The 26,980-nt window shown below is 42.6% G+C and overlaps 1 protein-coding gene across 4 annotated transcripts in view; it reads right to left on the bottom strand.

Moving 5' to 3' along the window:
• NME7 (NME/NM23 family member 7) overlaps positions 1–26,980 on the bottom strand; it is an 88,716-nt gene that overhangs the window by 766 nt on the left and 60,970 nt on the right. For 3 of the 4 annotated variants that reach the window (XM_031556175.1, XM_031556181.1, XM_031556183.1), the window contains exons 11-12: positions 16,106–16,213; positions 15,226–15,329 (exon numbers count right to left, since the gene is read on the bottom strand). In XM_031556175.1, coding sequence (XP_031412035.1) covers positions 15,270–15,329; positions 16,106–16,213 — 168 coding nt within the window. In that variant the 3' untranslated portion in view covers positions 15,226–15,269. The remainder of the gene's footprint in view (positions 1–15,225; positions 15,330–16,105; positions 16,214–26,980) is intronic. The other variant, XM_031556180.1, reaches the window with a different exon arrangement.

Raw genomic sequence — 26,980 nt, 5'->3', positions numbered from 1 at the left:
CGTCTTGCTGGAGTCACCATCATTTCATTCTGTGTGAAGCGGATTGCCAGGCAGAATTTCTTTGTGCTGGAGTAACAAAACATTGATATCCCAAAGCAAGCTCTTGAAAAAGCCTTCATAATTGGAATGGAATATAATTAGAAAAGCGGCCTGCTGAACTTTTTGCCATCTGCTAGGAGGACAAGCACAGCTATTGCATGCTACAGCATTTAGCATAAGTATCTGATCATCTCCAACGCAGAGCAGGAGCAGCCTGCAAACACCACCTTCAGCTGCTTGATGTGCTGCTGGGGCTCCACAAAGACACGGTAATTGAAGCACTAAAATCCTCCCCTGCAGGCAGGCCGAATGCACAGCGTTAAGAAGGAACATGCAGCCATTTGGCTCCTAGCAGTCAGTGGGCTGACACTGTGATCAATCACAGGGGTGCGTGGATCACGGTTTCCTTAGACACAGCCTCACTCCTACAATTCATGCCCTACGTGCATGGCATTAGAGAAACAAAAAGCTTTCATTTTCAAAGCACCAAGAGATATCTAGATAATTTATCTCCTAATTTACCATGTGAGAGCAAAGTCCAAGCATGAACTATTAATAAAAATAATGTCTTATTCCAGGGTTTGGTCTAATATCGTAGACACCTTAGAGCACCTGTGTGTCCTTCAGGAGCACATGTCACAACGCACTCATAGCATACACCCTGATTAATACACTATAAAATAATTCAACTCCAAGCTCCTATCCTCAGCTCACACCAACTCGGTGACCTCACATCACCCATGGATGAGGTGCCCGCACACCTGCCAGCCTCCCACTGTGTGGACCAGCAGGTGCCATGACAGCCCCGCTACCAGTTGCTCCTGGCTCCAACCACAGCAGGTTCAGTGGTCTTCAGGTTGTTGGTTTTTTCTTTTTTTTTTTTTTTTTTTTTCCCAGTTTGTGTTGCGTTGCCTCTGTAAAAGCTGCTCTCTTCAGGCTACCTCTGCCTTACCGCCAAGCAGTATATCACCCTATAAACCAACCACCCACCTGAACACTTTGTTCCTTCTGCCAGGTTGGCTCAGCACCGTTAAGTACAACTATAACCATTAACGTGAACTTTATCACCCACTGTGTTGATACAGGGCACCTGTGTTTCTGGGTTACACAGAGAGATGCATAAAAATACTAATAAAATAAATAGCAGAGTGACACATTTAATGACAAGCATCTTTAAGCCTGTGCCAGCGCTACCACTTACACAAATATACAACAGCAATCGGTGTTAACAGTGCCAAATCTGAGAACTTTTGGACTGGTGCTGCCCATTTGGCCCCAAGCACCTGAGCTACCACAGCCAAAGCCTGGTGCTGCAGATGCTGGGCTGAGCCCCTGACAGAGATGCTCACAAAGCTGTGGGCAGCACAGGTCCCACGGCTGTGAGAAGTGGGCAAACTTCAGGCAAGGAAACTCTACCAGCTCCCACCACTCTTTGGGACAGGCTGCTGCAGGATGCTGAGCCAGTGCCTCCCGCTCGCTATCTGTTGGCACCAGAAGTGTTTGTTCTGACCCCTTGGGTCCTTCACTGCCCCTGACTTTTGGCAGGCAGTCCACCCAAGCCTGGCTGAAAGCCTCAGCTTACTTATGACCTACAGGAGACATGAGAACAAGCACAGCAGTTACGCATTGTATAACGTGAAAATGAGGGCCACTATGTTCTCCTCGTATATAATTATGATGTGGGTCAGCCGCCTCCCAGCGCCCATTAAAACCTATTAGCATCTGAGACGGCTGTGGTACACGGAAGGCTCCTCACCCCAAGAGCCTCACCCTTGGGAGAAGCTCCAGACAGCAGGGTAACAGCTGCCAGCTGTCCCACTCACATGACAAAGCATGCAGCGCTTTGCAGAAATGAGAACCAAGCCCATAGACTCCAGCACCGCCAAGAGACGGGCTATGCCCTCCTAATCACAGGTCACAGCTCCAAGAGCCCAGCTCTAGAAGCACCAAGGCAGCTCCCAAGGGGAGCCAGGGCTGGGAGGTACCCATACTGAGCCTCTGGCCAGGGTCATGCTTTCCACAATGCCCCACATTCCAGGAAATGCAGCCACTCTCATTCCCAGGGTCCAAACAGCATAAGCCACAGAAAAAGCAGCTGTGCGTGTGTAAAGCCTCTCAGCACACCTCATGGTTGACCCAAGGCAAGGTCAGCTCCTATGATCCACACACGCCTCCGGTTTCTTCGCAAGATGCAGAGGTGGTAGGGGAATTCACCTCTGCACACACCAGGGATCGGCCTGAAACCAACTGACACCATCCCATGACCTTCAAACAGTGCTGATATTCAGGTGTGCTCACTCCTTCCCAGGGATGGAAGAGGATTAAGTTTAAGATCAGCACTCTCCTTGCAAATCCCAGAAACCATCTACCTGCTTTACAGCATGCCGCTATGCCCGCTCCAGTTCCTGCTCAGGGACTAATAACAGTAATGTTCAGGAAGTAATAACAGGGATGAATAACCGCGATTTTCTGGCTCTGACCTTATAAACTGCTTCACCCAGGAGGAGCTGAGAGCTGCTTCAGTTCCCTGAAGATTTGCTTCCGTCACAAACACATATTGCACAACTCACTCTGATGGGGTCGGCCGCTCCTGCTGGAAGCTTCCAAACGTTACCGCAAAGTTTCAGTAGTTAATAAGGAAGGCGATAATGAAATCCAGTCTAATGCTCTAGCAGAGCACAAGTAATTATCATTTGAACAACGTGTGCGTGGAGCATGGAGAGACAGGCAAAAATCAGAAAAAAAGAAAAAAGGAAAGAAATCAAATGAGGCGTCCAAGGGAGAGCAGCAGATCTTGGTAATAACCCAGGACCCAGTGCAGGCACAAAAGGTCCTGAAGAATTCAAGTATAAGTGGTACAGACACCTATAATTTACTACTTTTACTCAGTAAACAAAGCAAAAAGCAGTGCTGACGACAGGTGTTGGCCAAACACAGCTTGTCTCAGTGATGACATAGAATGGCAGAATGGTTTGGGTTGGAAGCGACCTCAAAGATTGTGTGGTTCTAACCCCCTACTGTGGGCAGGGCTGCCACCCAACCAGCTCAGACTGCTCAGAGCCCCATCCAACCTGGCCTTGAACACCTCCAGGGATGGGGCATCCACAGCTTCTCTGGGCAGCTGTGGCAGGGTCTCACCACCAAGTAAAAAATTTCTTCATTATGTCTAATAAAAATCTGCCCTCTTTTAGTTTAAAAATGTTACTCTTTGTCCTATCACTACAATCCCTGACAAAGAGTGCTTCTTCATCTTTCCTGCAGCCCCGTAGGGTATTGGAAAGCCACCAAGTGTCCCCACTAAAAAGGAGAACTGTACAGCTCCCTCAGTCTGTATTCAAAGGAGAGGTGCTCCAGCCCCTTGATCATCTTCACATCTCTCCTCTGGGATGGGAGCAGGACCTCACAACTTGGCCTTGGTGAACCTCATTACATTCTCACAGGCCCACCTTGCAAACCTGCCTCCGGATGGCATCCCTTCCCTCCAACACATCAACTGCACCAGTCCACTTGCTGTCACTTGCAAACTTGCTGAGGGTGTGCTCGGTACCCTTGCCTGCGCTGCCAACAAAGTTGTTAAACAGCTCTGGTCCTAATATCGACTCCTGAGGCACATCGCTCTCCCCCTGGACACTGACTGTTCACCACACTCTTTGTGCAGCCAACCAACCAATTTCTGATCTACTTCACGGCCCATGCATCAGATTCACCTTTCTTCAATTCAGAGACAAGGATGATGTGCAGCACAGTGTCAAACACACAAGTGCAGGCAGATAACATGAGCTGTTCTTCTGCTTTCCTCACTGTCCCTCCCAGCTCAGGGTAGCCTATGATTTGCCATAGAGACAAAGCAAGGCACACCTTGAACAGTAGCAGCATGTGAGACATGCAGCAATCATTATGTCTTGCCATAGAGAAAATCCTGGCAATTAAAGAGTACCTAAGCAGTCATGGTCCATTCACACTGACCCTTGGGCTGGCAGATCTGGACAAGTAGTATTAGAATGACGAGGAGACACATCAGTAAAAAACACGCTGAGATCACAGATTCAATTCACATACATCATTCAAAAACATGCCAGCAGTTCCAGTCCTTCTTCATCACTGCCAAATCAGAAGTGGCAGCCGTGAAATGGAAAGCTTTCATCCCTGTATTAATTTTGAGCCACAGTCATCTCAGTGCCTTTCAAGCAGCCAGACACTCATCAGTACCCTCTCCATGAAATCCCTGCAAAACTGCACCTTCTTGACTCAGTGTACGTATCCAGCAACATGATCCAGGGGGATGTTTGCTAACCTCAATTTACAGCATCACTAACAAGTACCACTCTCCCAAAACACTTAAGTCTTATAATTTTTACAGGTCATCTCACCTTGAGGTCATTAGTAGGAAACAAAGATCTTCTTGTTTGTTAATTTTGTTTTGAATATCAGCATGAACTCAGAGCTTTTAGTGCATGCCCGCAGGCACTCAAGGCCAGGTTGGATGGGGCCATGGGCAGCCTGAGCTGCCAGCCCTGCCCACAGCAGGGTTGGAACTGGGTAGGCTGTGAGGTCCCTTCCAACCCAACCATTCTGTGATTCTATGATTTGCTAATGCCTAAAATGCCTTTCAGCTACACTTCACTCAGCACATCACTAAATTGTTAGGTTAACACACCCAAAACGTGTAGATTCCTACCATCTTTCCAGGCAAAAGCAGTGTATAAAAGGAAAACTGTTGTCAAAGAAGAGCATCTAATTCACGGACCATAAAGAATTATTTTCACACACACACCTGAAGAGAATTTAATCCTAGCAAGTTTGTTTAAACTGAAGTCACTCACTCTTACCTCTCTCTAAGGCATCAAGCACTGTAAGAAATAAGGCTCCTCAGGCTGACTGAGACGGAACACACGTGCTTCAAGTGTCCAAATTAATGCCTAAAGTACAGCTGGGAAAAAAGACCCTATGCACACAAAAAAATCCCCACACCTTTGTAAGGGAAGGTTTTAATAAAGAAAGACTACTGAATAACATAGTGCATATCCTGCTTTATGTTGTGTGCTGATAACAGCCACCTCAAACATCATGTATGGTTATGATCAATTAAGAAAATATGGTGAAAGGGCAATAGGAGATACATGTTTTGAAATTTTACCGTACATTACAGAAATTTGGACTTTAAACAGGATGTAAAAGAATCACTACAAGACCACAACCAAAATACAAAGAAAGTGAGTTTTATGTGATTTACTATGTAGCAGCATAAGAAAACAAGCAAAACAAAAACATGACTGCAAGCACTGCTTTCACAAGGATCCGAGGTAACTCACTGAGTCCCCAGAACCACTGCCTCTATGCATCCTACACATCAGTAGGGTCACTTGCCTGCTGTAAAGGTGGAGACTCTTGTGAATCACAGAATCATAGAATTGTTCAGGTTGGAAAAGACCTTCAAGATCATCAAGTCCAACCACAATCTAACCATACTACCCTAACTCTAACAACCCACTACTAAATCATGTCCCTGAGCACCACATCCAAACGATTTTTAAACACACCCAGGGATGGTGACTCAACCACCTCCCTGGGGAGCCTATTCCAGTGCGTAACCACCCTTTCTGTAAAGAAGTTTTTCCTGATATCCAACCTAAACTTACCCTGGCGCAAGTTGAGGCCATTTCCCCTCATCCTGCCACCAGTGCGAAGAGACCAACCCCGCTCTCATGCAATCACCTTTAAGGTATTGGAAGAGAACAGTAAGGTCTCCCTTCAACCTCCTCTTGCCCAGACTAAATAGCCCCAAATGTGCCTACAGTGCCCCTGAGCCAGGCAGCTCAGGTGCAGACAATACACTAGGCCCAGCATCACAGGTGCCGGTGCAAGCTGCAACCCTGAAAAAGCACCTGAGATTTCTCAGTAAAGCTGGGTGTGATGTATTCTCACAAGCCACAGGCGCCAGCGGGGCTTCTTGCCAATAGTGAGTTACGGCTCTCCAGCCTACTCTGAGAGTAGGAAAGTCACAGTTCTTCTGATTAATGCAAATAGGGTGGAAGTTGTCGCAAAGAGAGGACAAGAATGTGTAAAGCAGCAAGTACATAAGTGAAATAATGAATAAAGGCAGCCATCCATTAAAGCTCTTCACAAGCAACAGAGGTGCTTTGCATTTGGCCAGGGGACCCAACAGGCTGCCTCTGGCAGCAGGACAAATGTTATGACACATAAGACAGTAACATAACATCCTGCAAAATAACAACAAAACAGAAACACCAGGCAATCCACAAGCAGTGGCCTCACAGGCACCGTCATAACTCCTGTGCAGACCAGAGCTCTGGATTGATAGTGCAGCACCCAAAAAAACACCTTCCATATAATGCCAGTAGATCTGGAAAGCTCCGTTCTCCTCTGAGACAGATCAGCGTTGGGGGCCAAGAGCTCGTTTCAAGTCTCAGCAATCCTCACTGATTACAGCACTCTTGCCATGGGCTGAGCCCTGAGCTGCCACATCAGGACCAGGCTCCTGGCACATGGATGAGCATGCTCCTGTTCAACAGCTGAAATGTATATGGTAACTGCCACAGGAAGCTCTCAGTTCTCGGACTGCAATCAGATATTCTCAGCACAGCGTCCCTCCTCAACAGAACAGCAATAAATGCCAATGAGGTCAACAAAGAGAAACTTGTCCACGTAGCCATGAGATACACTCGTAGATAGGTCACTCCCCATCTATATGCCAATGCACTTAAGAGTTGAAGAGGAAGAGGGAGAATTTTACTCTGGCTGGTGACTTTAAGGAGCCCGTGACAACAGCTAATATCCTTACAGGTGATCACCACCATTTTGTTCACTCTGCTTTGTATTTGCACAGCTGCCAGCACAGGATCATCACACAGAGCCTGAGCCCTCAGTATAACCATAATAGAACACAAAATCAGTACTAGTATGACACTACACTTTGAAAAATTGGTTATTATTAACTGTGCAAGAAGAATTGGTTGATAACTCTTAAGATTGTCCATGTTGTTAGCATCTACGCTAGACAGAAAAACTATGTTTGCAGTCTTCTGTCCAGATTAACACAATTCTGGCTTTGTTCCCTACCCTCCATGCTTCAACACGATTTTCAACACATACATGTGTTGAATGACGAATGACTTCAATTCTTTTCTCAATTACAGCTGGTATACAGTAGTCAGTCACTGACAAAAAAAAGGGGCTAACCCAATACAGACAGTACAAATACAGCTGATCATTTGCCTATCTAACCTCTGAAGCAAAGCTGGGAGGGTGCAGCTAGTTGAGGGGAGGAATAGGAATTCATGTTAAAATATATTTGCAACACACAGCCATGTGCCACAGGAGAACAGCGCTACTATTACAACAAGAAAAGGTGAAGGACTCTGTGCTTAAGAAATAAAAGGAGATTCTGAGCTTCTACATAACAACAGTACCCACTTATTGCTTTTGCTGTAGTAGGCAAGGTTTTTTCTATTCTTGCTTTAGTCTGCCAAAGAGCCATTGAGTTGCAGCTTAATTGCTGTTATGTTTCAGGTGGAGGAACATGGAGGGCTAAAGGAAGTAGGGCCTGGGCTTTTGGGCTCAAAATGAGGGAACAAAGGTAGCAGCTGGCTCAAAGCCACAAACTGGGCCTCAGACCAGTTACTAAGAAGCATCATGCCTTCTCTCTGCCTTGACCTCCCCTCCACAAAATGACCTTGCTCAGTGCAACATGGACAGGTGCCAAAAGCCGAGCTCACCCAGGTTACCTTCAGGAGAAGGTGAGACTCAAAGAGCTGCTTGATTGACACTCACTGGCTGCTCCTCTCTAGCACTCAGAGAGCTCCACCCTGGCAGAACGAGGAGGAACCAAACCTTGCATCTCACCCACAGGAGGAAGTACAAGGGCTGAATTATTTCACTACTCTATTTAAACAAGATTCTAATTTAGTTTGCCTGTCTGGCCCACAAGCATAATAATTATACAACTGATGTTTAAAATTAGGCTGCAAGTGACCCAGTATCATCATTTAAAAAAGAAAGAAAGAAAGAAAAAAAAAAATCGATCATTGCCAACACGTGTTCAAAATCCATCTATTGTTATTTTACATTTTCCTTTCTCTTCATATAATGATCTAGTGGGCATGGTGGTGATGGGGCGATAGCTGAACTAGATGATTTTAGAGATCTTTTCTCATTCTTTGATTCTGTAAGCCTATGGAAAAAGCTTACTTAATTCGCTGTACAACTGTATATACAGCCTCAGGAAATGTTTGGAGACAGAATTCCAGTGCTAACATTCTCTGATATGCAAAAACACCGCCAAACGAGAAGAAGTTTTCCTACACTCCAGATTCTTTCCTGCAGCTGTTGGATAAAAAGTGTCAAGAAGTTAAAACGGAGAAGCATTTGGAATCATAACAAGCATTACCTGACAGTACTCACTATAGAGCAGAGAGACTAAAATTTCCAACTGCGGCCAGAAAAACCTATTGCTTTGATGAAAAATTGCAAAAAAAGAAACAACAACCAAACCTTCCAATTTTTCATTTCTGTTCACTGGAGATGATTAAAAGCACCTTACTCTGGATTATGCAGCTCAGTGTGAGCCCCTAATAAAAGGCTTCATTGCAAAATTGCCATATGACTGAGTGAAACAATGACTGCTTTATTAATATTTTAAAGGCTCTCGAGGGAAATGCTGTACAGCTGAAATGCCCTCAGTGAAAGGTTCATTGCCATGCTATGCACTTCTGCTGTGTAATGTTTTACAAGCCACGCTGCCCTGTGAATGGAGAGAGTTAGTTCTCAGCTGGTAGAGGCAGCTTGCATAATGCCAGACAAGTTAATCGATAACAAGCAATACAGGAGACCTTTGTTCAGAATGTGACACACACGAATTCCACACTAAGCACATTGACGCCTCTGAGAGTTACTCATTGACATGCTGCATTAAACGGTTTGGACTATACCTTGGTGCACCAAAAGATGAGTTTAACAGAACTTCATCCCTCCGACGTCTTCTGTCCTAAACCGCTGTGTTACAACCTAAAGGCAGCGATCAGCTCATGGCTGGTACAACAGCATTTCCACCCTGCAGCACACCCCCACGTAGAGACAGTGGCAGTGAGCAGGAAGGAAAGGAGCAAGCAGAAAAAAGGCAGGTTGGCAGGGAGCAAGAGTGCTCTTCAACAGGACTCCGTTCTGATGGAAATGGTTATGGGAAGCATTTGTCATGTCCCCCTGCTGCAAGGTGAGTGCCTCCTCATTCACTCTGAATAGCTCATGAGATCAGCTTGCTCCTCCCGGCCTCCTCAAATAAATGCAAAGGGAAAGCAAGAACAAGGCGTGCTTCTCATGGCACTTCTCTTGGAACACCAGACCAAGGTACAGCTGCCTTCTAGCAGGTGGAATGCATGCCGCATCAAAACCCAAGGGCAGCTCTTAACCCTTCAGAGCATTTAATTAACCCAGAGCCTAAGGAAAGCAATGCTGGTTTGCATTACCCACAGCACTGGTGTGGACTAAGCACAGCTGTGAACTGGCCCATCCTGTCACTGCTTATTGTCTGTCATTGCCTCCCGCTCTCCTGAGGCTGGATTCAGCCAGCTGAACTTCCTAGTTCCAGAATGCGGGCAAGTCTGTTCTCCAGGTCTCTGCCAGTAGTTTGTGCAGCTGGCTGATACCACGTGTGTGTTTAGAAACAGCAAGCCAGGGGAAAGAGCTTCCAGCAGTACAGACTACCTGCACAGCCGACATAGAATAATAGAATTGTAAGTTGTAAGGGACCTCAAAGCCCACCTAGTTCCAACCCCTGCCATGGTCAGAGCTGCCATGCACCAGCTCAGGCTGCCCAGGGCCCCATCCCATCCAAGCTGGCCTTGAATGCTCCGGCAATGGGGCACCCACAGCTTCTCTGAGCAGCCTATTCAAAAAGAAACCATCAACCAATCAACCAACCAAACACAAATCATCTCTCAGAAGACAAACACATCCCATTCTTCTTGATAACAGCAAAACCACCCCCACCTAAAAGGTTATTTTCATATCTGCAGAAGCCACAAATAGCTCAGAGGCAACGGAGAAGGCCAGCAGATTATCCTGGAGGAGGTTCTCACTACTGCCTGGCTGGAAGGCTGCCTGTGACACTAAAAGCTGACCCATCTGCCTCCGCAGTCCCCCGAAGACAGTGCCTGACGGCAACTGGCAGCCACACAGAAACATGCACATCCTCCAAGAGGAGTCAGTGGAAAGAACATCCACAGATGCAGGCACAAGGCCAAGAAGAAAGCTGGCACATTCTCCATATAAACTGGCTTGACACCTCAGTCCGCTCTACTGTTTCATACGTAGCCTAGAGGACACACACTCCCACAGTAAATGCCATGTTATCGTCCACTACAAGAATTAGTCATCTAATAACATATCTCCCTCAGCAAAAGCAAGGTTATCCCACCCAGAACTCACACACTACTGGACTTGGTTTAGTGGGGAAGTATTGGTGGCAGGTGGACAGCTGGATTAAATGATCTTGGAGGTCTTTTCCAAGCTTGGTGATTTTATGGTTCTGTTTTGAATCATTTTGTTGTTTATCTCACTTATGGCAGCATCATCTATATGTACACATAGATATATATGACTATAAGGCATTTTTCAATAATGCAAAGAAGCTGCAGGAGACTGACCCTACCCAAACACCATGACACGGGAACATAGAGCTTGTGGGGACAGCCCGGACACGGCAGGTTGCACCTCAGTGGAGAGACCTTTCAGACAGCCCACAGCTGGAGTAACCTATAGTCCCTAGTGTCTGGCTACAGTGCAAATGCCCTTAAGGAACCACTCACAAAAATACCTTGAATTGCATGGCATGGGTAAAAATTTACAGGCAGAGCATGATAAAACCTAGAAATACTTGTTTTGTAACAACTACAGGTTTAGGATAGCAGATTTTTAATGGCTGCAGATGAGTGGATTCCTGCATAATCTGGAAGATGTTCTGCCTCGTGGAGCTGCAAGGAACTGAGGTGTGCACACAGCACCACCTCCTGTGGAAAGTCGTACTCACTGTACTTCAGCAATGTGAGATTTTCACAGACTGATTTTTAATTTTCTTTCATTCTGTAAGGGCAAACATCAATTGTGAAGTCTGGTAGCCACAACACGTTCCAGAGTGCTTCAACTAAACACAGACCAGGAATGACTAATTTCAAAGAACCTTGTTTGTCCAGGGAATGCTGATTCATTGGATCTGATGGTTTGCCAACGCACCTATTTCAACAGCACTTTTTACCAGAAATGTTTCTCAGGTCCAAGACGGTGAGTGGAGCCAGAGCAATCTTTTCACTGCATGCACATGAAAGAAACACATGCAACACCGTCTCTGGTGTGTTGCTCAGATTCAGAAAAAAATGTGAATCCAGGTGAGCACTGTAACTGTCTAAATGGTTGAAACTGTGCCTGCTGTTTAAAACAGAAAAAACCTGCCAAGATGTAGACTGGAACCTGCTTTGCATATGAGAAACAAATGTAAACGCCTGCTCTGAATGAATATCCTAAGCAACATTATCAGTTCACCTGAAAACTAAAGAAATTGAGGTTTTAGCCATTACCTGTGAAACTCCAACATTTCATAAATACTCCACATCTAATAGATTTTTTTCCTTACTTCCTCCTTTCTCTCCTCTGCCCATTCAAATGGAAGATTTACAGGAGAGCTGTGAAAATGGACTGTTCTGAGCTATTTGTGTCTATATGCTGTCACTTATGACAATACATTTTGTACTGTTACAAGGACACACACGTACATGAAATCAATAAAAAAGTGCCTGGCCCAGTAAGTCAAAGTGCTCTTCTAAGTGGCTTCAGGGCTCGCTCCTCCTGTATCAGCATACTAATAAAAACATTAGCTACTAGAGCTTTATAACTGAAAATACACTGTTTTTTCCACATGGCCAGTTGTATTTTAGACTCACTGCATCACCCCTCAGCTGCGGAGCCCAAGTGAGTTATTCATTAACTCTGTGATATGTTTCAGTCACTGCCCAAAATGTGGAGTAGAACGTAGAACAAAGATAGGACTTAAGGGTCAAACTAGTGGGAGCAAGTGCTGGTGTTTGGTTTTTAGGGTTTGGCTTGTTTGTTTGTTTGTTTTTTAGATTAAAAAGTGAATGTTCCTTTTTCCAGGTCCATGAAAAAGAGGACCAACAGAAAACACTGGAAAACTACTGCACTACATTAATTACATATAGTGTTCTAAAACTACGCAGGTAAGCTGACCCTTACTTAGTTAATCAGCCCTTGTTCCTGGAAGTGTTGCTCCATTTCCTCCCTTTCTTGATTATGATTCTGGGGAGGAAGTTCATGCCTTCCCTTTCTACTGACCACTCAGTATATGAACCACCAAGGAGATCAAGAATCTGACTATTAACGTCAGAAAACATCTGATCTTCAACTACCTATCCCATCTCTCTGAACAGTTAAAGGACATTGCTCCTTTTATGGACAATCAGCCAGCAGTTGTCACTATAAGCACCTTTAAAATCTCAGCTAGATCTTCAGCCATAGGTGATGAAAACTGTGTAGGGTGGTGGGAAAATATTAAAATATGCAGTATCTGGCAATGAGGATACCTGAGTCCTCAAGAAAGCACTGGTATGTTCCCCTCTATGCAGGAATGCATCTTTATTGTGCTTCAGTAAATGCCATGCACTTCAGGTACACAATGGGATAGTGAGTTAGCCAGGCATCTCCCCTTTCCATACCCATTTTGTTCTGGAAGATCAGAAGTTCCCGGAAGAATTAACATACACACATCAACCTCTTCACCTTCCCAGCAATAAAGCAGCAAGAGCAGCAGTCCCTTTTGGCCACTTTGCCTCCAAGCTCCTAGGGGCAATGTTGATCCTGAAGATGCGTCACAGAACACGTGACCACAACAGAGTCTGGATTGTGGCAGGGACCCCCAAAACACTGCATTAACGTTAGCAGCGTAAGTACTCAATGTACTGGCCAGCTCTCTGTACAAACCCACAGGGCTCTCTGCAAGCTCAGAGTTGTGGAAAATCCACTCTGCAGGCTCTTCAGCCTGTAAGGTGAGGCAGTACTGGAAATGGGAGCATCTGGAAAACAGTGATTCAGCCATAAAACATGGTCAAGGTTGCACAGAAGCTCTGAATCAAAGGTAGCAAACACCATTATTCACTGTCTATCAGATTGACTCTGTCTGCTTTTGGGGCTGTAACAGTTGGCTAAGGCCCACCTCTCTGACTGACCAAGAGTTTCGGAAAGATTACATCACAGCATCCTCTTTCCAAAAATACTTATTGGGTTTAGGGGTGGTGCAAAACTTGACAGGATTCAGAAAAGAAATTAAACCATTTCCTGTTCTGCAAATTAAAATAGAATATAGAAGGTGTATGTGGTAGGAAATAGAGAAAAAAAGAGGCTTTAACAACTTAACGTCATTATTTGCAATAATGATTCTGCAATTTGCTTTCTAAAACTAGTTGCACTTATTTTTGCCTTCTCCAAAATGGAATACTAAGTCAGAACATCTACATACAGAATAACAGTGCCAAATAGTTCCATGCCAAAATTTGAAAAGGGGTTTGGCCGAACTCACATAAAATCAGCACCAGAGTTAAAAATGAAACTCTGAAGTTCCTAGCTCTTGTGCCTGACTTCAGGGTGCCAAATTCACCTTTTAAAACAGCAAAAAAGAGCGCAATAATCTGCGTATAGTCTGGGGTTTTGAACTATACTGGATGATACCTGTAATAGAGTAGTAATCCAGTACAAAAAAAACAATGCCACCTGAAGAAATGAACGAGATTGCTAGCGATTATATGCTTTCGTTTGGGGTTTTTAAAAGGATTGTTCATCTTTGTACTGTAAACCTAATAGGTCGGATTTATTTCTGAAATTTCAGTCAATGAAATAACAGCAGTACATTTACTCCAATCTCCCCCTCTACTAATCCCTTGTCCTACAAGGATACCGTAAAGTTTTTATCAGAACAGCAGCATTAACATCTCAGTAACAGTTACATCTTCCAGGACACAGACATAACAAATGCACACAAACTACTCTGAAAGAAGCAAATCCCACTGCTACATTTGGATAGGGAGCCAAGGTAGGACTGCCAAGCTCATTCTCCTCTACAAGAGCTTTATCTATCCTGGGTTCTCCCCCTCTGAGGCTAATCACTCTGTTCAATTCAATATATTAAAATATTCAATTATTCATTACAGAATGAAAACATTCTCCACCATTCATTGAAAACAGCATATTTCCTGGCCCAGGAATCTTTGGCTGAAGTTTTCTTCTGTGGTTGTCCTGCACGCCACAGCATCTCTTTGCCCAGGACATACAGCACTATTACAGTTAATGGGGTTGGGCAAGGGGAAAGCCTGGCTTCTGCATGCCAAGCAAGTGAGACCTCTGTGACTGATTTTAAGTACAAAAAGCTTATAGAGGAAGTTTTTTTCCCAAGGATCACTTCTGAGCACACTGGATCATTTATTTTTCATAATTCGCGAAAGCTTAATCAAATCCAGATCCTTACCTACATTTTCAGGCACCTCCATTTCTTACAAAACACAGAAAGGAGGAAACTCCATAAAGTACAGTTCTGACAGTAAAAGGCTTTCATATAATGCTCATTTGTCAATCAAATTTAAGCATTCACTCAACTGATGCCCTTTACCACTGCTGCTTTAGCCTGGACTGTATAGAAGAAACTAGAAACATGAAGAACCACATTCTGTATACAATTACGCCTATGGTGGCTGTAAACTCAATTTAAACCATCAGCAAAATGGAGTTATAGTTGCTCTGCACCACCAAACAGCATACAGGAGACCAACAGTGAATATGAAAGAGAGAGTTCTGCTGAAGTACTAAAATGCTGTATCAGTGTTAGTGAGATTCTCTTTTTTCTTGTGGATTACGTCTTTTTTTCTACTGCCATTTAAAAGAAATAACTGATAGATCTTAGGTACATGATGACAAATAACTGCTTGCTTGTTTAAATCCAGACCCCTTGCACAGAAATTAGAAGTTGCCAACTTTCAGTGCCAGCTTGGAAATGGCTTAAAAAGCTGTGACTTTGTTGATGTTGGCTGCAATTTTCAATTAACACTATGCTATTTTTTAAGTTAGATGCAATTTCCTGTCAAACAGCACTTTAACCCACACATCTAATTTTACCTCATGATGGGAGATCATGACGCAGTTAGCTGCTCTTCCTCCCCTCACTTTTGGCCATATGAAGTTATCCAAGCTAGGAAAACTCTTGCTGCTTCATCACGTTGCTATAGTTTAACAGCAAACCACTCATAAATGCTTGTAGAAAGTATGGTAGAAGCTATGTACGCACTGAAGAAACATATGCATTGATGAAAAGATCCATCCAAGATACACTGACACACTACTTCAACATCTCTTGTCCAGACCTCATCTTTGGGGCATGGCATTAGGTGACTGAGCTTGTTCTGCCTTTACAAATTCCTTTAATTCATTTTTTTCCACTTTATTGGACTTAATGAAAGCATACAAAGCCAAACTTTTAGTAAGTTACTATAAAACATGGGAAATACCATATGATATGCATAATTATGCCCCATGTATCAATAAAAAACTGGTGCCTATGTGAAGAATTTGAACCTTTAGTGCCTGAAACATCCCAGGCCTGTCACAAGCTCTCTGTTGGGACATACCAGACTGGGTGTTATAGTGGTCATCCAAGCAGAGGCCATGAAGGTGTCCTTGCAGAAGCACTGCTAGATGTTGGTGTCCAGTTCAAAAGATATATTCAGCCAAACAGAAGACTCAATTTTCATTTCACTAAGTATTCTAGCATACTATGTGTGTTCAAGAAAAGAGCATAGATCAAATTTTTACAGTATCTGAATTAAATAAGTTCATTGCTCTTTATAAACTTTTTGCTTTTGTTTCTCAGTGATCACTGGAATCCAGCAAAGCTATTCTACAAATAAAACACTTCAACAGCTTAAAACACTGTCAAGTGCAGTTTTTCACCTTAAATTTCCTATGATATAAAAGCATATGTTTATCTAACAAGTCTTACCTCCAGAAGTCCATCTTCTGGTAGATCTGTGCAGTGGACAGCATTCTGAATCTTGTTCTTCCCAAAGATAGCACGCAAAGTTCCAGGTCGGAGATAACGGGCTATTTCCTATTAAACACAAGAAAATCAAAAGACTTTATGAACTACATGGTGCAGTAGAATCTTATAATGCAAAACATTATTGTGACGTACTAGCATACGTCTGGTACACCAGAAAAGAAAACAAAGAGGGTAATTTCAGTTTGAGCTACTCAGGGACAACTGCTAACAAATCAAGATCAAAAATTGTGAAAACTGTCTGCTTGAAACTGGCCCAATTGAGGCAGGTTAGTTGGAATATAGGATTCTCCATATTACACATACTCCTTCCTAGCATTTGTATTATTATAGTTAACTTGTGTTAACAATTTTGCAGCTCCTGAGCACAGAATGTGCTAGTACTTAGCGAGCAGACATCAGCACAGAGCCTGTAGACTGCCTCCATGAACAATGTACTCTCTTCCTCAGAACCTGATATTGGTGACAATGAACTACTGAGCAACATTTCAGCTATCCAATGCTGCTGTGCTTCTGTGACCCTGTGACTACCATCAAAATAGTTCTCAGTTAAGGAAAGATGTTGTCTTTGGTTTGATCCTTCTCAGTATCACTCCAGACTCTTTACATCTCTCTGTTCTTTGTATTTGACATTTCAACCCTCTTTCTTTATCTATACTCCCAAACTTTTTCTTGGCCTTCAAGAGTACATTTGATTATTATAGCAGATACCGCTCAGATCTTGAAACAACAATCCTCTCCCATCTCTGCTATGGTGAATTTCTTATCTTATACATCACAGGACTGCCTTTGTTGGCTCTTACTCCCACTATGCTACTTCTTTCAAGGCATACTTCAACCCTGCTGTACTTCTCTGCACAATCACCTTGCAGACTTACCTTTTGACCCATTTCCTATGCCAACCACACCAAATCTTGTTGATCTGTCCTCCCTGCATTATTAGAGAGTAATCACTTTGGAAGTGGGTAGCATAGTTTTACGGTGTCCCTCCCAGGTGTTTGCTTTGATGTCTCAGTTGGTTATTCCTGACCCTACAGCCAAATCACCAGACTGGATTGTCCAAGCATTCCTTAACTATTTGTGTCAAGGGGGTTCAAAGCAACTTCAGTAATGGCTCTTGGCTGACCTGGAAATCTGTGCACAGGTACAGATGAGAACCACCTGCACAACGCATGCTTTCCTCTGGGAAGAAATGAGTCCCACAAGAACTCAGAAGAGCATATCTGCCAGCACTCTTCAGCCACTTTCCAACTTCTTTCATTTGTCACATCTCATTCCTAAACTAAAACAACTGGACTTTAAGGGCAAGATCTTCTCTTAGCCCAGCAAGCCCTAGCTATTTTCCTATAATAATAATTAATAATTATTTCCTGTAATAATAATCTCTTACCTAATAAATCTATCTCTGTTTCCAATGCTGATCTGCTATACATCTAAAAGACAAAATGCTTTAACACTTGAAGCATGTCTAACATGGTAAAAGTTTCAGTTCTCCACTACTACATTACTGATCATTCAACATCTTTGAATATGGATGCCGGGGATATACTTGTGACATCAAGCAAATTTTTCTTTAAAGATTCAAAGTTTGATATTAAAAAACCAAATAAATGAGCAAAAAACCTCCTTATGCTCCTCGCTAAAGCCTTGCGATGAGAAAACCTGCTGGAGAAATGGAAGTCATACCAGCTATGTAACACTTCAATCAATCACTTCCTTAAAACAACTGCTGATTCCAGTTAGAACTAACATGTCAGGAAATTGGCAATAAGCTTGGGAATATTACAAAAAAATGTTTATGGCCAAGGAACGTTTGGAAATACTTTAGTAAAAGATAGCTTAGATCTCAAAAGCTAAACAGAACATGAAACACCTAACTTTATCTCCCATCTATCAAACTCTTTGGCTGAAACTGTTCCCTCCTCCCACAGGTCCAAAAATGATACTTCTTAAGAAACTTTCCCAAGTTTTCCCTCCTTTCTCAAAAGACTCATTTTTTGCTTTTTTTTTTTTTCTTTAAAAGCAGCAATGGCCATTTGCCCTTAGCTCCCATTTCTGCTTTACAACTTTACATCAGAAGACTCTGCTTTTGTTCTTCACTCGGACTCAGCTCACTCTCACTAGGGCTGGCAAAAGCTCCCACTTTTGGAGTATATGACCTCTTCTTCTTCCTCCAGTTTTCCTACATGGGATATGACACGTTCTCCTGCTCCCTTGAAATTCATGAACCTTCCTGCACAAACAGGGACTGATTCTGTTCTGTCTGCCAATGGATTAGATTAGAAGGAGACAAAGATAGGTGTTGCAGCTCTTTATGTTGTTAGCACTTGATTAAAAAGAATCTAAATAAATCTTTCTGGCCATCAGTTAATAAGCAGAACAAGAGGTAGGACACTCTCCATTTACAATTACATAGCCAGAAGAAGAAAACAAGCATCAATTCCAAAGCGTTATTAATCTAACTCTTATAACACACTGAGAAACCTCCAGTAAACAAAATAACAGTAAAGGATAGGGATACAAACAGCTGTATAAAGCCCATGTACAGGTGTTTGCATGTATGCGTAGCTGGAAATCTTGGGAATGTTTCAGAGAGGTGGGAAGAAAGTTCCTTAAGAGAATTTAGTCCTCATAGCACATCTTAATATACACTCTTCAGCTCTATGACAGGATCTTGCTGAGCACTTTATTTATAGTGCCTTATATGCAACAACAGAGACACAAATATAATAGCTGTGGGTTTTTTGTGTTTTTTTTTTTTTCTTTTTAACCATTTTTTATAAGTTTGCTGCTGAGCCTAGTTTTAGGAATATGTTTTGCATAGTCATTTTCAAAAACTTTCTCAAAGGAGCTAAGGCAATGGCTTCAAGTTGTGCCAAAGGAAGTTTGGTCTGGATGTCAGAAAGAATGTCCTTATGGAGAGGGTGGTCAGGCATTGGAACAGGCTGCCCAGGGAGGCGGTGGAGTCACCATCCCTGGAGGTATTTGAGATGTGGTGCTTAGGGATATGGTCTAGCAGTAGACTTGTAGTGTTAGGTGAATGGTTAGACTTAACAATCTTCAAAGTCTTTTCAAACCTAAATGATTCTATGATTCTGTGAGGGTAGAATGATGGAAGAGTTAAGAGCAACTCCAGCTGTTCTACCATAGTCTAAGAGAAGAACATGTGTGTGCGGGAACTTCATACATGTATGCAAATGAGAATGCTACAAATTCACTTCCCCCATGAAAATTACACTATGTCTGCAGCAAAGCAAGCCATGCTAGGCTCCATCTTCTTGGAACTCATGCAGCAGATTATTTCATCACTCCTTACAGACTGGGCCCTACAGCCAGCCCTTTGAACAGCCTTATCCTCTTACACAAGCTACAGACACCTATATTTCATGTTTCTATCCAACTCTGCCCTATGAAAATACTGCTTGTATGAAATACTTATAATGTGCTAAAATCTATCTCTATATGAGCGGAAGGAAAAAAAATCACCAGTGATATTGGTAGAGTAATATGTCAAAATCAAACTGAAAAATCATAAATATTCTTCATGAGCAAGGCTCATGAACCACTTGTCCTTCAAACAACTGATTTTTCATGTGCTGGAGAGGAAGTTATTTGAAATGTTAAAATACATTCCAGCCAAAACTGCAGATTTCAAGTAAATTAGCCAGATTGTTTTTAAAGCATCTGCTTTATTTGGATGTCTGGAATGGCAGAAAGGTCACTGTACCATGCATTGTTGTTGTATAAATAGCATTCAAGCTAAAACCAAAGCTGCAGTCACTGGCTCTGTGTAGCAACCCTTTCCTCCTTCTTCACCAGAAAACCACACAAACCTTGAATGTATCAAAAGCACACTCAGAAACTTTTACAGCCTAAAACTGTGTTCCACTTAAACATCAACTAGAACAAGGGAACCCTGACAATCCATTGCTAGTTCTGTTGAGCGAAGCAAAATAAAAGTAAGAGAACTCATGATCCATCCCTCACCTATTACAGCATGCTACCAGAGCAGGTCCATTCTTTTAGGTTTGCTTTCAGGACAGCAGCATTGAGAGGCCTTCTTGTGCTTCAAGAAACCCTGCACAGTCCCCTCTAAGCTTCAGCAAAACATCCTGCTTGCCTTCTTCTGAGCCCTAGCTATGCATTGGCTCCTTGCTTCTCTCAGCATTCCTCATTTATCACTCTTCCTGAAAGCTTTATGATGACTTGGTCTCCCACTCTGTACTCAGGGTGTTTCTTCCTTCTCTGCTTCTCCATGCTCACCCGCTGTCATGAAAGAGATGGCCTGTGAGGGTGCTGTATGATTCAGAAGGCAGGAGGCAGAGCCACGCAAATAAAATAGGTGCTTTTCTCCTTCTACTGACCAGCTATGACTTTTTTCAAGAGAACAGAACTCATATTAACAAGAAATAAGGTAAATTTCAGTACTTGCAGTGGAATTTGTCTGATCTAACTTTAGTCACCTGAAAGCTGCTAGCAACTGAGCTTCCTCTGTATCGAGTGAAGGGTGATAAGCCCATTCAGAAAAGGATTCCTTTGCAGCACAGTTTGCAAGGCAGGTAGGATAACTGTCTTCTCTTCCCATCAACACAGCTTTTCAGTGGGCTCTCGTCTGGGAAGATTTTAGCACCAGTCACACAGCACAGGTTGCAGCAGGGAGCTGCACAAAACAGTCATTCTGACACAAAAAGTAAAATAAAAAAGCTAAACAGCCTCTGTTATGCAGAATGCAATGCTAGACCAGTGTTTCCTGTAATGGTTATTCAAGTGAAAAAACACCAGAACAATACTGTTACAGTGGGAGCAACTTGATCAGTCTGATACATTCTCCTCGGAAGCTCTCACCCTAAGGCAACGGCTACGCTGTCAAAATCACATTTGCGTTCACAGATGATCTTAAGCACAATATCACAAGGGCTAGCTTGCCTCAGCTTGCTTTGTATGCATTCTTCGCAACGCATACTTCCTCCAAACTCTAGCCAACCATTTTGATAGGGGTGTTTTCCCCATCACCACGTCAACTCTGACCTGGCTGACACTCCCCAGTTTCATACAATGAGCCACCTTATACTCAACATCACTCACAGCAGAAGAACGTGACATCTTCATGCTCCTTCATCAATCTGAAGACTGCTTAACACAGTAAATGCACTGCTGAGCCTTCTACCTACATTACTGAGAGAAAAGCCTAAAGGAGATGGCACTGTCACCACTGTAACTGAGTAAGAAACCATTTTGCCCAGAAAGCTGCGGCCCTTCTGTTGATAAGTACTTCAGAGACTTTCTAAATACAAAACAAGGTCAATGTTAAAGAGAATGCAGCTGCAGGTATCCTTCAGCTTTCATTTTATAAAGCTAACCAGAACATAAGTCTCTTGACAGATTGATACATTTTCTTTTTCCACAAGAGCTGCAGCAATGTCATGCACATATATGGACTCAGTATCTAAGGCCTTACACACACAACTAGGGGAGTCAGTGTTATCAGAAACTCTTTTGTGTATTCTGCATATCATAAAAAAGTTAAACCAAAAGAATCCACTCTGAACACACTTACACATACCCTTCACCTCTCAATGTTTTTTCAAAAAATGAACTGATGTACAGATCCTCAGGAGTATAGAAAGGCAACACTGAAATTCTTTATAAAATTAAGCATAATCTTCTATCATCTGAGCACTACACATATGACCTAGACATCCAAGCTGTCTTCTCCTGACAGATGATAAAATATTTACGTTCCCGATCACTTACTGGATGTCATCATTAATTGAGCAAAGTCTGTGTGCATACAGTTACATTTTTGAAGTAGTGTGGTTGTAAAGGTTTGTTCAGCAAATTCAATGATCAGAGCCAGGCAACAGCAACGTTTTCAGCTGCAAGGCTATAGAAAGTGCGTCAGAGACTTGTCTTCTGAAGTCAAATAGTTTTGCAATGGTAACAGCGAGTAATCAAATCATAGTTTATTTTGTTACAAAAGCCCACGCTAGCTTGGGTAAAAAAAAATCCATCTGCTCTTCTGTTTACTTTAAAGTCAGCCTACCTCTGAACTAAGTGCTCTGCAGCCCAGTATCTTCTGGAGTTTTTGTTAACAGCCCTAAAATTATGTTCTGTACTCCAGTGTTGGCAGGTTTTTTTCTGAAACTCACAAGTCTGCAGAAGTTGTTATACTGTCTGTTTCTCACCCTGCATCCCCTTGAGGCACTATCACTCTCTCCATTTCACTCCCACACACATTCCCTATGGAGCCTCCTCACTGGCGGCCCAAAGGTGCCGCACCAACTCTCCACAGACTTCTCTGTGGGCAGCAAACGTGGCACATTTGCCAGCCTGAGATAGCATTTTTGCTGGTCTTAGCACTACCGATTGATGTATGAGCAATTCAAATGATAACCACCCTGCTCAAATTTATTTACTGTTGTATTTATGTGCATATCTGACACAGCTTATGGGCTTAATTTAGGTAAGAGTAAGAAGCCACACTTTGGAGTTCAGTCTAAGCTAGATTTGATGATGTTTTGAGGATAACTGACGTACCAAGTGTTAGTTGGCCACAAATTAGGAATAAAGATAAAATATCTAATTATCTTGCTTTACTGCTGGGGTGGAATAACATATTACATTACTCAACAAGCTGGAAAAAGCATTTAGTAACTAAAGGGCAACTATCTTCACAAGACATCAGAAAATACAGTATAACTGTAAACTGAATTATTAGTTACATTACTTCAGGCTTTAAAGATGAAATATTGGTCTTACTGATCCCTTTCCACCGCCTTCAGTGCATCCAGAATTTCATCCATTTATTAACTCACATGTAAAACAAGGATAAAAAAAATACTAGACTGCAGGAGATATTCTGTGATATTAATCCATGTTAGCAAAACATACAGAGTCTCCAGTGAAAGTCACTATGAAACTGCAAGACATTTTTAGCCTGCAGATATCTTGGCTAAGTTTTTCCCCCTAAGAATAATTGCAAATTACCTTTTTTTCAGAAATTATAGAGACAGAATTTCACATTTGCAAAAGCAGTCCAAATATCTAACTGACAGACTGACAGAGAAAACTGCTTCTAAGCCTCTACCAAGATTTCCCAACTTGAACCATCCACTTCGACAGAACATGCAGACCTTTCTCACGTAGAGCTTAGCAACAGAGAGTGATTTCCCTTCCACTCTGCACCCTGAAGCCTCTCCTAGCCAATAGCTATCTTTTCCTTGGAGGCAGTAGCGCTGCCATCTCTTCCCACACAGTTGTGAACAGTCCTGTTCAGATGAAAGAATCAGTCATTATTTTGTGTAACAACTACATTCTCTAAAGCCCCTGCTGTGTTCAGGACTAGTTGTACTAGTGAGCATTCCTATACATATCATGATCAAGTTCCCAGTCTGAAAACCCTGCCATATGAATAGGCAGAAGAGCAGAAAATATGAGGAAAACGGAATATGAAGACAGAGAGATAGCAATTTCCTAGAAGCACAGAGAAATACGTACTTCACAAGTATCATAAGCTCAGTATCTAGTTCTTAGCTAAGATCTTTCCGATCCAGTTACTCAACTATTCTCTCTCCTTGATTTAATGCTACTTTAATTGCAGTGCAGCACACTGTTGATAAGTCACAGTCTGCAAAATCCAGACCATTCAGGTCACCAAAGGAAAACTGAGAGCTACCATGGGAATATAGCATTGTTCAATTGGAAGGGACCTTGAGAGATCATCTAATCCAACTGCCAGATCAATTTAGGGCTAACTAAAAGTTAAAGCACATCACTGAGAACATGATTCATAATGACTCTTGAACACTGATAGGCATGGGGCATCCACCAGCTGTCTAGGAAGGTTTCCAGTGTTTGACCACCTTAAGAGTAAATAAATCTTTTCTGACTCTTCCCCCAGCACAGTCCTGTGCTGCTCCTATCTTGTCACCAGTGACTAGGAGCAGAGCCCAGCACCACCCTCTGCTTCTCCTCCTCAGGGAGCTGCAGAGAATGAGGACCTCTTCTTCTCTAGACTGGGCAACTTGAGTGCCCTCGTGTCTTGCAGCCCTGCTACCAGCTTATGGCCCTTTAGTGAATGCTTCCAAGTACCTTAACATCCTTTTCATATTGTGATGCCCAGAATACGCACAGTATCCAAGGTGAGGCTGCACTGATGCAAAATATAGTGCGAGAATCACCTCTTTTGAATGGCTGAGCATGCTGCGTTTAATGCATCTCAAAACTTGATTTGTCCAGAAAGATGTTGTGAGGGACAGTATCAAAAACCTTACTACGTTCCGGAAAGATTACATGCTGTGCCTTTCTTTCATCCACCAAGCAAGTGACCAAGCAACACCAAGCAAAGAGATCAGATTACTAAGGCAAGACTTCTCATTCATAAGTCCACAGTGACAATATCTGATAACAGCTTTGTTCTTCAAATGTCTTTCAGTACAGTCTTAAACTATCCCTTACACACAGTGAGACACCTTTACTTTGTTTGCTCTGCTCACCCCTCCTGGACATTAGATAGTTTTCCAGCACTCCAGTCATGGGACTCATTGCACTAAGTCTAACTAATTTCCATGTTGGAGCTCTGGGAAAGGACCAGAGCTTCCAGTTTATCCTATCTGTTCCTCCTACTGCAAAAGTTGGTAAATAAGCATTTCAGATGTGCTCCTGAGGCCTCAGGGCTCCCTAGAGCAGTACAAGTGCTCCTACAACTCTTGCCGCTTTCAGATGGTATCGTTCCATCCCAAGGCTTAGCTTCAGCATTCCTAACAGTATCCTACTCTTTCTCCATCTTTCCTAGTTCAAAGTCCTCTCAGTTAGTCCTGCCAAGTTACAAGCCAAGAAACATGGTCCCCATCAAGATGAATGGATTCTGTACCAAGATGATCTAAACCCTGGGGAGGCAGCAAACTTTTCTGAAAAGAGGGTCTGATCTGCAGATGGGAGCCTCTACTTCCTTCAGGAGGGAGTCACCTCTGACTGTAACTTGCTGTTGTTTCTTTGCAGCACTGTCTTGATATTACACTTGCTACGTGGGGTATTGGTTCATCTGACCTTCGTGGGAGAACACACGTAGATTCCTCTTTTTCTATCTTTTCACATCCCTTGCCTACCATACCCAGAGCCTCATGGTAATCCCACAAATATGAAGAACTCCTGCTCACGGATCTTCTACCCCAATCTCATTCTACCCTTCAGACCACTAAGTAGAATAGCTGCAGAGAAAAGGAAATCTTCTAGATAGATATTCAAGAGAAGTCGCACGTGGACATCAGATGCATGCCATCATACTGTAAATGAAAGAAGCTGCTAAAAATTCTTCACAGGTGTAGTAAAACAGAAGGAGTCAGCCTAAATCAAACAGACCAGCAAAAAGAACCCTAAATTCTTCAGGTTCTCAGCATTTGAATTACTCATTTTACATCCAGTTTTCTTAAATATCTTTTTTCTTGTTAATAACGCCCAGAGACAATAAGACCAGTGCTAAATACTGAAAACACTGACTGCAGCTGTTTTCAAAGCTGCCAGCAATTGCAGAGAGGAGAATTTAAAGAAAGTAATAAAAACAATAAAATATCCATCATCATCAGAAAAGTCAATCCAGACTATCTATTTATTTCTGTTACAGAAGGGAAGACTGAGATCCCAGATTTACTTTTGCCCAATAAAGCCATCATAATGTAGCTCAAGCAGAAAGTAAATTCAAATATGTTCTAGTCGCAGCACGTACATCTCACATTAATTTAATGGCATACAAAGCACCTACAGAATTTCAGTCCATATACACCTTACTGAAATGTATAGTCTAAGGATATGACTTATGCCACCTACAAAGCCAACCAATCTATCTTAGGGGAAATTCACCTGAGAAACTGATATATCTCCTTCTAGCAGTGATCAACCTCTCACAGATCAATTTATTTTGCGTACTCTAAGACCAATTTATCAACAAGAGTACATAAAATACACTATGATTTGCATTTCTTTTTCTGTTTGGTTATAATTAAGTCTACCACCTATTTATTAACCAAGCAGAGCTTGAAAAAGCATTTCTCTTTGATAAGAGCTTTTACAGACCTGGTCATCCTCCTCACCTGTCTATTCCAAGAGAACTTAATAAAAAAGAAAAGTCAGGGTCATCCAGGAATTGCCTGCTTCTAAGTTGCCAGCTGAAAGACATGAAATCTTTTGGGACAGCTGCAGTCAACTTCAGGATACACAGGCTCACGCCATTATCATGGTTATATGGAAAAGTAAGGGCACTACTACCTTTTCCTTGCATTTTTGTAATTTGCTCTGCTGTACATTTTCAGCGAGCACCTGTGTGCACTAACTCTAACTGCCTTCTACAGTACTCCGGAAGAAAGCCTTGCAGTGTGGCAAAATTCCAGCTTGGTGTATTATTTTCTTACACTGTTTTTCACTGGAGATAAAATTCATATTACTTCATAAATTGAAGTATACATAACAGTAGTACAAAACTACTGTGTTTCAACCTTCAGTTAGGAAGAGTTCAAGGGAAGGACAAGCCTATCTACAGTCAACAAAAGCCTGAATCAGGCATGTAAGGCAAATGCTTTTAATCTATTCAAATCAAAGATTCTGCAAAAACACAAGGTCACTGTGACCAGGATGTATATCTGTTCTACGCTAAGAAACCAGAGAAGGAAAAAACCGTTGTTCAGTGTGTAACAATAACATATTCTTCCCCAGACAGAGTGACGTCAGCATTTCCTATATCTTCTGAAAACACTGCTCCCTTTTTTCCAAGAAAGGACTAAGGTCATATGGAATTTTATTATTATTATTACTTTTTTTTTTTTT

Source organism: Meleagris gallopavo, chromosome 1 (assembly GCF_000146605.3).
Source record: "Meleagris gallopavo isolate NT-WF06-2002-E0010 breed Aviagen turkey brand Nicholas breeding stock chromosome 1, Turkey_5.1, whole genome shotgun sequence".
Taxonomy (NCBI): Eukaryota; Metazoa; Chordata; class Aves; order Galliformes; family Phasianidae; genus Meleagris; species Meleagris gallopavo.
This window is presented reverse-complemented; position numbering and strand designations above follow the sequence as displayed.